This window comes from Mesoplodon bidens (assembly GCF_964165515.1).
Source record: "Mesoplodon bidens genome assembly, chromosome: 13".
In the NCBI taxonomy this organism is placed as follows: Eukaryota; Metazoa; Chordata; class Mammalia; order Artiodactyla; family Ziphiidae; genus Mesoplodon; species Mesoplodon bidens.
This window is the reverse complement of record NC_138169.1, coordinates 12,222,690-12,236,199: the sequence shown is the minus strand read 5'-3', so window position 1 is coordinate 12,236,199 and position 13,510 is coordinate 12,222,690. Positions and strand designations below refer to the sequence as shown.

The 13,510-nt window shown below is 45.6% G+C and overlaps 1 protein-coding gene across 1 annotated transcript in view; it reads right to left on the bottom strand.

Moving 5' to 3' along the window:
* KSR2 (kinase suppressor of ras 2) overlaps positions 1–13,510 on the bottom strand; it is a gene marked incomplete at both ends in the record, with an annotated part of 400,411 nt that overhangs the window by 47,775 nt on the left and 339,126 nt on the right. Inside the window, 2 exons of the mRNA XM_081251970.1 lie at positions 10,178–10,545; positions 12,375–12,423. Of these exons, the coding sequence (XP_081108096.1) occupies positions 10,178–10,545; positions 12,375–12,423 (417 nt within the window). The remainder of the gene's footprint in view (positions 1–10,177; positions 10,546–12,374; positions 12,424–13,510) is intronic.

The following is a 13,510-nucleotide window of genomic DNA, read 5'->3' as shown; positions in this document are numbered from 1 at the left end:
AGGTGATGCTAGTCAGGGGTCCAGGTGATGCTGGTCAGGGGTCCACACTATGAAGCACAGATTTAAACAACCTGGGAAATTCTAGAAAATTATTTGGGGGGTGGGGACTTCTGGGCTATCCGACCTTTGTGAGTTGCTAAATCAATGAAATGAGTCTTTTACAGGGAAAGAGAATAAGACAGCATGTGTTTGTACAAATGAGAGAAGGGGTGTGGGAGAGAGGACAAGAATGGGAGAGAGAAAGGAGAGAGCTGGGGTGTCATTTAGGGTGTATATGGAAGAGGTGTGTGTGTTGGCCCCATGGGGACTTACAGGGCATTTCAGAAGTACATAAACAGAAAATCAAAGCTCCAAAAAAATGAAACTCAGTTTAATAAGAAAGTGGTTCTCAAACTGTGGTGTACCCAATCCTCTGGAACTTAATAAAAAAGTCAGAGCCTTGGCTCGTTGGAGTGAGACGGGGCATGGCCTTGTATTGTTACCAAGTCCACCAGCTGATTTGGATATGATCAAAGGTGGCAAACTCCCCCGACCGGTTATTGCTTATGAGCTGAGCCCATCCCCCTCAACCCGGTGGCAAAGAAGGAACATGCTAGACTAATATTCAGATGTACATTTGCTCAACTCCAAGTTCTGCCAATTATTTGTTCTATGACCTGGGCAAGGGCTCCCTTGACCTCGCCGACCTCAGACCTCAGTCTTCCCACCTGTAAAATGGGCACAGTGATAACCGGGAGACCACCACTGTGCCTTGCTGAAGGCTGGTGGAATCTGTTGCTTTTGGGGATTTATTTTGGGGGTTCTGCATTTATTAACATTAAATAAATGCCCCTCAATCAGTGAAATGGTTTCAACAATGAAGATCAGTTGTGCCTCCTTCAGCTGCAAGGAAAGGAAGCAGGTGACAGGACCACAGTCTCTGCCTGGCCCACAGCTCTCCATGCCCTCCTGTCCTGAGGGAGGGCTGATGCAGAAGCTAAGGAGGACGACGAGACATTGTGATAAACCTTTCTGGGCAGACCCTCCCTAGGCTTCCCCTACGCTGGTGCAGACCCTCATCTGCTGTTAAAACAGCAGCCACGATAGGGTGGTCTTCATAACACAGCCTTTCCTGGGCTGGCCAAGGGCAGTGGGATGGGCTGGAGGAGAGGGTGCTGGCCGCAGCTGAAGCCATCAGCTCTCTGATCATGTTGGGAAGTTAGGGTAGATAAACTGACATTTCCTGGAACTGTTGTTGCCTCTGCAGCTGCCAAAATACTTCCCCTGGGCTGTCACCCTTCATTTTGGAAGTTTCCCAGTTTTTGCCCTCAAAGACACCAGATGTTGTCCCTGCCTGCGGCGCGGAGCATAAAATCCAGACCAAGCTTTTAGGTCCTACGACAGAGGGTCTCAGAGCGTCTCCTGACTGCCGATAGAGTCACCTGGGGAGGTTTTGTACTGAGGTCCCAGCCCCATCCAGGATAATTAAATTCGAGACCCCAGGGCAATGGTTCTCGGCTGGGGCGACTTTGCCCCAGGGGACGTTGGCAATGTTTGAAGACACCTGGGTTATCACAACTAGGGACTTGGTACTACTGGCATTTAGTGGGAAGGAGGCAGGGATGCTGCTAAACATCCTAGAACGCACAGGACAGCCCCCATAAATGAATCATCCAGCCCCAAATGTCACAGTGTCGAGGTTGAGAGACTGGGGTAGGTGTCGGTATTGTTTTAAAAGCCCCCTGCTCCCCAACCAGGCTTGAGAGCCCCCTCTCCTCCACAGTCTGGCTCCTGCCAGCTTCTTTACCCTCAGCTTCTACCCTCTTGCCCTCAGCCACCATGCTTTGCCACCACAGTCTTCCTTCTGGTTCTCAAACACTCCCTGCTTATTCCTACCCCAGGACCTTTGCATTTGCTGTTCCCTCTGCTGGGTATGCCCTGCCCCTGAGTCTGCACAGCTGGCTCCTAGCATCCAGGTCCCTGCCCAAATACCACTTCTTCAGAGAGGCTTCCTGGACCCCCCCCACACACCCCCAAAATAACCCCGACACCCAAGTCCCTCTGTAGCACGTCTCTCCAGTTTGTTTCCCTCAATAGACTGGGACCTACTTGAATTATCTCATTACCACTTTACTACTAGTCTTTCTCTCCTACTAAAAATGACAGCACTCTGTGAACTGGGTCCATGTCTGTCTTGCTCACCACAGTCCCCTAACATTCAGCAAAATGCCTGGTGCTTAATAAGTGTTTACTAAATATCTGTTGGATGGATGGATGGATGAACAAGCATTGGAGAAGGATGGGGTTTTCAAGCTGTCAGAGGATGAGGTATATTGACGTTGGAGACCTGTGCTCCTGTCCTGGCTCCACTTTTCCTCTCCTGGTCTCAGTTTCCACATCTGTAACACAGCTGGGATAGGTGCAGTTGGATAAGGATCCCCCAGTGAAGCCCTCTCCGAGACGTCAATTTCAGGGATTTGCTTTGTCTTTGTCTCCATGGCCCCAAGCTAAGGTAGGTTGACCCATACCCCTGTCACCAGATAAATAACAAATTACCTCCCGCTGAGATCCGAATACTATGTAATTCTGTCTGGTTTATTTTCCTTGGAAAATTTCCCTGCTTCCATTTCCCTTTGCACTAGCTGGACACATCTGACATCAATGCTGGGCACATAACAGTACTTCCTGGTGACACTCTCTAAGGCAGGGCTCCCAAATATTAGTCAAATTAGAATGGGCTGGGGAGCTTGGTTGAAAAGGCTTCACCTACAAATAGACTGAATGCACCAGACTGAGGGTAATGTGGCAGACTGAAAAATGGCTCCCAACGATATCCAGCTCCTAATCGCTAGAAACTGTGACACTTACTTTATATGGCAAAAGGGACTTGGCAGGTGTGATTAAGTCAAGCGTCTTGAAATGGGAGATTATCTTGGATTATCTGGGTGGATCCTACATGTAATCACAAGAGTCCTTATAAGAGGGAGATGTGACCTGTGACGCTGGAAGACGTCATGCTGCTGGCTTTGAAGATGGAGGAAGGGGCCACAAGCCAAGAAATGCAAGGAAGGCAGCTCCAAAGGCTGGGAAAGGGAAGGACACAGATTCTCAGAATCAGAAGAAAGCTGGAGTAGCAATTCTCAAATCAGACAAAATAGACTTTAAAACAAAGACTATTACAAGAGACAAAGAAGGACACTCCATAATGATGAAGGGATCAATCCCAGAAGAAGATATAACAATTGTAAATATTTATGCACCCAACATAGGAGCACACCAATACATAAGGCAAATACTAACAGCCATAAAAGGGGAAATCAACAGTAACACAATCATAGCAGGGGACTTTAACACCACACTTTCACCAATGGACAGATCATCCAAAAGGAAAATAAATAAGGAAACACAAGCTTTAAATGATACATTAAACAAGATGGGCTTAATTGATATTTATACGACATCCCATCCAAAGACAATGGAATACACATTTTTCTCAAGTGCTCATGGAACATTCTCCAGGATAGATCATATCTTGGGTCACAAAACTAGCCTTGGTAAATTTAAGAAAATTGAAATCGTATCAAGTATCTTTTCCGACCACATCGCTATGAGACTAGATATCAATTACAGGAAAAGATCTGTAAAAAATACAAACACATGGAGGCTAAACAATACACTACTTAATAACGAAGTGATCACTGGAGATATCAAAGAGGAAATCAGAAAATACCTAGAAACAAATGACAATGGAGACACGACGACCCCAAACTATGAGATGCAGCAAGAGCAGTTCTAAGAGGGAAGTTTATAGCAATACAATCCTACCTTAAGAAACAGGAAACATCTCAAATAAACAACCTAACCTTGCACCTAAAGCAATTAGAGAAAGAAGAACAAAAAACCCCCAAATTTAGCAGAAGGAAAGAAATCATAAAGATCAGAGCAGAAATAAATGAAAAAGAAATGAAGGAAACGATAGCAAAGATCAATAAAACTAAAAGCTGGTTCTTTGAGAAGATAAACAAAATTGATAAACCATTAGCCAGACTCATCAAGAAAAAAAGGGAGAAGACTCAAATCAATAGACTTAGAAATGAAAAAGGAGAAGTAACAACTGACACTGCAGAAATACAAAAGATCGTGAGAGATTACTACAAACAACTCTATGCCAATAAAATGGACAACCTGGAAGAAATGGACAAATTCTTAGAAATGCACAACCTGCCGAGACTGAACCAGGAAGAAATAGAAAATATGAACAGACCAATCACAAGCACTGAAATTGAAACTGTGATTAAAAATCTTCCAACAAACAAAAGCCCAGGACCAGATGGCTTCACAGGCGAATTCTATCAAGCATTTAGAGAAGAGCTAACACCTATCCTTCTCAAACTCTTCCAAAATATAGCAGAGGGAGGAACACTCCCAAACTCATTCTACAAGGCCACCATCACCTTGATACCAAAACCAGACAAGGATGTCACAAAGAAAGAAAACTACAGGCCAATATCACTGATGAACATAGATGCAAAAATCCTCAACAAAATACTAGCAAACAGAATCCAACAGCACATGAAAAGGATCATACACCATGATCAAGTGGGGTTTATTCCAGGAATGCAAGGAGTCTTAGATATACGCAAATCAATCAACGTGATACACCATATTAACAAATTGAAGGAGAAAAACCATATGATCATCTCAATAGATGCAGAGAAAGCTTTTGACAAAATTCAACACCCATTTATGATAAAAACCTTGCAGAAAGTAGGCACAGAGGAACTTTCCTCAACATAATAAAGGCCATATATGACAAACCCACAGCCAACATTGTCCTCAATGGTGAAAAACTGAAAGCATTTCCACTAAGATTAGGAACAAGACAAGGTTGCCCACTCTCACCACTCTTATTCAACATAGTTTTGGAAGTTTTAGCCACAGCAATCAGAGAAGAAAAAGAAATAAAAGGAATCCAAATCAGAAAAGAAGAAGTAAAGCTGTCACTGTTTGCAGATGACATGATACTATACATAGAGCATCCTAAAGATGCTACCAGAAAACTACTAGAGCTAATCAATGAATTTGATAAAGTAGCAGGATACAAAATTGATGCACAGAAATCTCTGGCATTCTTATACACTAATGATGAAAAATCTGAAAGTGAAATTAAGAAAACACTCCCATTTACCATTGCAACAAAAAGAATAAAATATCTAGGAATAAACCTACCTAAGGAGACAAAAGACCTGTATGCAGAAAATTATAAGACACTGATGAAAGAAATTAAAGATGATACAAATAGATGGAGAGATATACCATGTTTTTGGATTGGAAGAATCAACATTGTGAAAATGACTCTACTACCCAAAGCAATCTACGGATTCAATGCAATCCCTATGAAATTACCACTGGCATTTTTTACAGAACTAGAACAAAAAATTTCACAATTTGTATGGAAACACAAAAGACCCCGTATAGCCAAAGCAATCTTTAGAACGAAAAATGGAGCTGGAGGAATCAGGCTCCCTGACTTCAGGCTATACTACCAAGCTACAGTCATCAAGACAGTATGGTACTGGCACAAAAACAGAAAGATAGATCAATGGAACAGGTTAGAAAGCCCAGAGATAAACCGATACACATATGGTCACCTTAACTTTGATAAAGGAGGCAAGAATATATAGTGGAGAAAAGACAGCCTCTTCAATAAGTGGTGCTGGGAAAACTGGACAGCTACATGTAAAAGTATGAAATTAGAACACTCTTTAACACCATACACAAAAATAAGCTCAAAATGGATTAAAGATCTAAATGTAAGGCCAGACACTATAAAACTCTTAGAGGAAAACATAGGCAGAACACTCTATGACATAAATCACAGGAAGATCCTTTCTGACCCATATCCTAGAGATATGGAAATAAAACCAAAAGTAAACAAATGGGACCTAATGAAACTTAAAAGCTTTTGCACAGCAAAGGAAACCATAAACAAGACAAAAAGACAACCCTCAGAATGGGAGAAAATATTTGCAAATGAAGCAACTGACAAAAGATTCATCTCCAAAATTTACAAGCAGCTCATGCAGCTCAATAACAAAACAACAAACAACCCAATCCAAAAATGGGCAGAAGACCTAAACAGACATTTCTCCAAAGAAGATATACAGATTGCCAACAAACACATGAAAGGATGCTCAACATCACTAATCATTAGAGAAATGCAAATCAAAACTACAATGAGGTATCATCTCACACCAGTCAGAATGGCCATGATCAAAAAATCTACAAACAATAAATGCTGGAGAGGGTGTGGAGAAAAGGGAACCCTCTTGCACTGTTGGTGGGGATGTAAATTGATACAGCCACTATGGAGAACGGTATGGAGGTTCCTTAAAAAACTAAAAATAGAACTACCATACGACCCAGCAATCCCACTCCTGGGCATATACCCTGAGAAAACCATAATTCAAAAAGAGTCATGTACCAAAATGTTCATTGCAGCTGTATTTACAATAGCCAGGACATGGAAGCAACCTAAGTGTCCATCAGCAGATGAATGGATAAAGAAGATGTGGCACATATATACAATGGAATATTACTCAACCATAAAAAGAAACGAAATTGAGCTATTTGTAGTGAGGTGGATGGACCTGGAGTCTGTCATACAGAATGAAGTAAGTCAGAAGGAGAAAAACACATACCGTATGCTAACACATATATATGGAATCTAAGGAAAAAAAATGTCATGAAGAGCCTAGGGGTAGGACAGGAATAAAGACACAGACCTACTACAGCATGGACTTGAGGATATGGGGAGGGGGAAGGGTAAGCTGTGACGAAGTGCGAGAGTGGCACGGACATATATACACTACCAAACGTAGGGTGGATAGCTAGTGGGAAGCAGCCGCATGGCACAGGGAGATTAGCTCGGTGCTTTGTGATCACCTAGAGGGGTGTGATAGGGAGGGTGGGAGAGAGGGAGACTAAGAGGGAAGAGATATGGGAACATATGTATATGTATAACCGATTCACCTTGTTGTAAAGCAGAAACTAACACACCATTGTAAAGCAATTATACTCCAATAAAGATGTTAAAAAGAAAAAAAAAAAAAGAAACGCTGCAGCAAGGTAGAAGGATAAGAGATGCTTTCATTCAACTCTATCTTTATTGGCTTTCAAATTCCATCTGCAGTTTTAAAAAATGAGCAATTGTGCCGCTGTCGATAGCTTTGCAATCATCTCATAATGACCCAATCGTGAAACGATTTAGCAATACTGCTGCTAATTGCATTTGTGGATCTAGCAATTGGGTAACTAGTTGGTTATTACTCATTCCCCAAGAGCCGTACACATTGCATTACAAGGAAGCTAATCTTAGAAATACTTGTTAACTTCAACGATAATTACTAGGTAATTGGCTAGAACACGCCATTGTGAATTTATCCGGAATATGCCAGGTAATTATCTGGTGTTATGTTCCCTGTAAAATAAATCCAGGGTCCAGAAACTGTTCCAGTTGGTTGGCTATCATCCAACCATCAACCTCTGCCAACCAACTGCACGAATGCGAGTGATTAATCAAATTACTCAAATATTTGGTTTCAAACTGAATGTTCAGATAAGAAACCTGGGTGGCCAACAAGTGGACGTTGCTGAACGGGAGAGAGGAGGGCACTCAGCCGCTCCCTAAGATAAATATACAGTGACACAATAATATGGAATAAATGCCACTTCTTTGGGGCTCATCTGGCTTCTTCAAACAAAATACCAAAACACTTCAGAGACCAATTATATGTCCCAAAGCTGCAGAGTCTTTATCATGGTGCCAGGAAAAGGCTGCGCTATTTGTGAAATCTGCAGGCAGTTATGGTGCTTGGGGAGGGGGACTCAGAATTTTGTATGTAATAGAAAAGGGGCTGCCAATGCAGCTGGCTTGCAGGGGGAGCAACACATTTTCATAATGACCACTCTTTTTTCAAGGATGGCTGCTGACTGAGTCCATCCATTTCCAATTAGCCAGCCCTTGGGAAAGAGGGGAGGGAGGCTTGGGTAACTGGGTTCCACTGATACCCCTGAAAAAGTCAGAGGCTGGGAAGTCCTTAGAGGGTCTAGGCAAAGGAGAAGAGATGATGGATTTCAAATTTCTAATTTGGGGATTTGAAAAAGAGGGGTTAGCAGGTCAGAAGGTGAGGGGCTGACCAGAGAGAAAGTTGGGTAAACAGACTGGTGGGAACAGTGGGCAGAAGGCCAGTGGTGGGGGAAAGACCACCTTCCAACCAGACTTGTGCACCTCAAAGTAAAGGACCGTTGACAGCCTGCTAATATAGATGATACATACTAGAAAGGGGAAAGAAAAGGGAGGTAAGGGTCTTACATGCAGCGGTAGGTGGTAAGAATGGCCACAGACTGTCTCTCTCCCTGCATCCACATTCTTGCAACATGGCATTGCAAATCCTCCCATCCAAAGGCAGATTCTGTTCTCCATGCCTTGGATGGAGGTTGGCCATGTGACTTGCTTTGGCCAATGGACATCAGCCAATGCAACGCAGACAGAGATGTGAAAGGCACTTGTCCAACAGGGCTTGACCTCTTGTTATCTTGCTGCATTTGGAACCCTGAAGACCACCCATGGGAATGAGCCTAGGCTGGCCTGTTGGGGGGATGAGAGGCTGTGAGGAGAAGAACTGAGGCACCCCAGCTGACCGTCTGCCAACCAGCAGACACTTGAGTGAGGGCGTCTGAGACTGACCGGCCCTCAGTCTGACCAGCCAGCGGACCACAGACACATCCGAGAGCCCAACTACTGAGCCTGGCTCAGCCCAGAACTGTTTGCAGACTAGAAAGAAACTGTGACTTTGGGGTATTTGTTACTCAGCAAAAGTTTACTGATACACTCACCTAATCAGGACAGCTCAGCCCCTGAATATGATCTAGGCTGATTATTTGAGAGTCACTTCTGGTCCTGTGTAGAGTTGAGAACCGCCAATTTCTACCCTGGTTTAAGGAGGGTTGAAGGGCCATCCTTAGATCTCTAGTCCTTTGCAAGCACTTACCATCTGACACGTGGGTTCCAGTCAACCTACCAACTGCATAATCAATGGTGACAGACAATAACACACCTTCTACCGATCACCCAGGTCTTACAAATGGACTCAAAAAGGCTTTGTATGGATCACAAGGGAACAGATCAAAGACATAGCAGCTCTTCCCTGAGCCCACAGCTCCCACTATGGCACCTGCCAAAATGTGAGGCTTGTGTATTTGGGATGTTATTGCTGGGGTTGAGAATAAGAATGAGAAGACTCCTAATGGACACTTGGCCTCACAGGACACACCAAGAACACTGCTGCTGTGGCCGGTCCTAATGCAACAGAGGAGCAAAGGCCAGAGTTTAAGAACACACCAAAGGATGTTCCACAGCTGTTCAACTGAAACCAAAGCTATTTTTTTTCAATGCCTACAGCTTAGAGAGAGCAAGCCCAAGAAAGTTCCTATCACGTGACATTTTCTTAATGTCAGTTCTCTGTTAACTACCCCTTTTGTGCAGTTATAGACCATGGATCCTGGATATTTAAAACAACCACGGTAGAGTTCTACAAAAGGGCTCTGCCATTTTAATGAAAGCCAGAGCAAGTCATCAGAATGTCAGTCCAGGGGTCAACAAACTAGGGTCTGCAGGCCAAACCCAGCCCATCGCCTGGTTGTGTTAATAATGTTTTATTGGCACACAGCCACCTACATCCATTTACATCTTGTCTGAGCCTGCTTTCACACTACAGTAGCAGAGTTGAGCAGTCACTAGAGAAACTGTATGGCCTGCAAAGCCAAAAATACTGTTGGGCCCTCTAGAGAGAAAGTTTGCTGACCCCTGTTTTAGCCTAATCCATTCAATTTACATTTGGAGAAAGTGAGTCTTGGAGACGCTGTTTCACAAATATGGAGCACAGACGGGTTTAAAACCAGCCTTTCTGACTTCCCATGTGGTGCCTGCTCCAGGGCACCACTCTGTCTAAGAGTTCTAGCATTAATCGTATTTTCTGGACTCTCAAATCTTCAAACCATATAAGTTGTGATTGGTAAAGCCAGAGACTCTCTATTTACCAGAATGTTGAATTCACCAGAACCCGCATTTCTCAACGCTGCCGGAAGCAGGGCTTTGGGAATGAGCGTACGGGCAGGGAGCCCGGGTGGGACTGACCTGGTGATGATGGCCAAGCGGGGCGGGCTCATGCAGGCGCCCATGAAGAGCACCACGTTCTCGTGCCGCGTCTGCCTGTAGGCCATCACCTCCCGCTTGAAGGCCTTGAGCTGGTCTTCATTATCCCTCTCAATGTCGATCAGCCGGATGGCCACCTCCCCGTGCCAGCGGCCATGGTACACCTGCCCGAAGCGGCCCTTCCCGATGAGCTCGCCGATCTCCAGCTGCTCAAAGGGGATGTCCCACTCCTGAAGGAAGATGCTGGTCTGGCTGGCCTTGCGCGGGAAGCTCCGGGCCGAGAGCAGGGACAGGTTCATCTCCTCAAAGTCATCCTCCGACTCCTCGGCCTCGTCGCGACCCTCCTCGTTCTGCGGCCAGAGGGGGGAGAGGGGTCAGTTCCTGCCACTGCCCCACCTGCCCGCCGGGTCCCACTGTGCTCCACTGTGTGTTTTCGGCTGGTGCACGCGTGTCTCTCTATTTGCCCAGGTACCTCCTGCCTATCACTGTACTGCAATGAAGGAGCTGAAAGGGAGATCCTGGCAATCCATCCCTCTTGTGCTACAGGGAAACTGAGGCTCACAGAGGGGAAATGCCAGGAGGACCACGTATTCCGGTTTCCCATGACTTTGCCCGTTTGGGCACTGAAAGTCTCACACTTGGAAAACTGGCAAACGGGGATGGTTGGTCCCTGTGGGAAGTGCCTAGCTCTGGTCAGGCAGCCAGGCTGAGCTAGGATTAAGATTCAGGCCTCTCAAATCCTAATATCTGATGCCCTCCTACTCGACCATGATGTTTTGACTTGCCTGATTATTTATGTGGGAGTAAGAAAGACGACAGGCTGAAATACGGGTACACCATACACCTGCATATAACATGTAACAATCCTCGACACGGAGGGCCTTCGCTTCCCCAGGGAATTTGGAAGTGACGAGGCAGAAACTGAGAGGTGTCAGAGCTACCCAGCACAGGCCAGAGGCCTTGGGTTCCTGTGCAGCTGAGATACAAGAGGGAGAGGCTGACAGAATGAGCCTAACACTCAGACCAAATGAGCTGGAATCTGGCCACTGTGTGACCTTGGGCAAGTCACTTCACTTCTCTGGGCCTTCTTTTCCTCCTCATAAACTGGGGCTAATGACTTCTGCCCCTGGGGGTGGTGTGAGGTTTTCAATAAGGCGAAGATCTGTTGAGTTCTTTGCACAGACCTGATCGCCTGTAAGAAACATCCACTGGGATGGCTTAGAAAATGCAGATTCCTAGGTCCCGCCCAGATTTTCTGAACCAGAATGTCATAAGGCCAGGGCCAGGACTCTTGCATTTTTACCCTGCACGCCCACATGACTCAGGCACACTTAGACGTGACCACTGCAACAGTTAGACACTCAAGGCCCAGGGACCTACCTTCCCAGCCTGGTGTCTGGGGACACCTGGGGCTGTAGGGTCCTGCCCCTTGGGTTCTTTGGCTGGAATGGGGGAGCAGCAGGTGCCTGAGCCGGGGGGGTTTTCAGGGGCTTGGAGTCTGACAAGACAGCCAGAGAAGGTAGCCCCTTGGCTGGGTACAGGTCTCTCTGACCCCAAACCTGAGCAAGCTGTCCCCAATGGCACACTCAGGAGAAATGACACAGGAAATACACCTTCTTTCACGGTCATTTTCCAACTACCACAATGGCTCCAGAAAAGGACATGATTTTCTCTGGAAACCCTGACTCCACTCCCTTCAGTTCAGGACAGACCAGCAGAGCCAAGGAGTCAGGGCTCTGTTTCTCACCCCGCAAACTTCATTTATTCCTCCAGGGGCTCTGGCAGGTGGGAAGAAGCCCCAGAACATTCTCAACAGCCCGCCAAGCCAGTGTCCCTGAGGCCCCCGTCTCCTCCTACCACATGTTCTTTAGAAAGCAGTGGGGCACATCCCCCTTGGTACTCACCCAGCTCTGAGCTGAATTTTCAACTAAGAACGCAAATCACTTGCCAACTTCTGCACAACTAGCTTTTCCGTGATGCACACCATATAACGGCCCATTAGGCTCAGTGCCGGGAGGGGCCACCCGCTCATTAGTCGTCCCGGAGTTAGAACAGCCATCAAACAGGGCCACTGCACCCCCAGCCCGCCCCAAGCCCTCTGCGTCATCAAAGGCATCAATCAGCTTTGCCAAGTGGGTAGCCCCCCGAAAAAGTTGCTTCATTGCTCTCCGGTTCTCACCTCTGAGGTTGGCTCCACTTCAATTTGAAGTAATGGATTTCCTTCCAAGCTTTAAAGAAAGAAAAATAAATGTGACCCTCAGGTGAATAGATGGGTCCATGCATTGACTTGATCCATGTAAGAAATGTCTTAAAATGAGAAGTCCTCACCACCAAGCCTTTTTCTCCAATTTCACCTCAATGCTTGTGTCTAGAGTAATCCATAACCTTGACACCAAGGAGTGGTGTGCAAGGACATTGTCTTAAATAGATTTTCTGGCCTGCTCAGGGCTCATTTTTCTTTGTTGATTTCCACTAATCTAGCAGTTTCCTTATAAACTGGCCTAAATGCCATGGATGGCAGGATCCTTAGAGCTCTAGGTGTTTCCTAGGAAAGAATGAATCAGATCTCTACAGTTCTGAATCTTTTGGAAGGATCCTAGTGTTCATTTGGTTTTTTGCTCATTTATTCATTCATTCATTTGGTTAGAATTATGTACCAGGAACAGTGCCAGACCTTTAGAGGGATACAGAGTTGAAATTGACACAGCTTCCTGACTTTAAGGAATATTTATATTACTACTGTTGTGCAGAAAGTCTACAGGTAACAAGGGTTGAAAGTTAGGTGTGTACTGAACAAATGGAGGGTGTGGACCTTCCCAGGAGAGAGGATTACTGGATATATTTGAAAGTTAGCAGTGTTTTGAGTTGCACCTTGCCAATCACGTTCAGAAGACACATGCAGGGTGAGAATGAGGAGGAGGAAGCCAGACTGTATTGGCGTGTGTGTGTGTGTGTGTGTGTGTGTGTGTGACTCATGCATTCATGAGCTTGTGAGCTGCAGTTGTGTTCTGAGCTGTGTACTGAGCTGGGGCACATTGTGCCCCCAGCACCCATACCCAGCTGGAACAAGCTGGGTAGGGGTGCTAGGGGCACAATGTGAGTGCTAAGTGTCCACCGAGGACCGCGTGGGTATTATGGAATGTGCTCTGTGCAGGGGTTGTTCTGTGTGCGTGTGAGTTGGGTGTACATACTGGGGATGCTGGGGGAGGAGGCGTGCCATTCTTGACGGTGTAACTGGTGATGTATTGGCGATATGTGGGCATGTTGGAGCACATGGTATGTGATGGAGATGTGGGGCACCATATGTATTAAAGG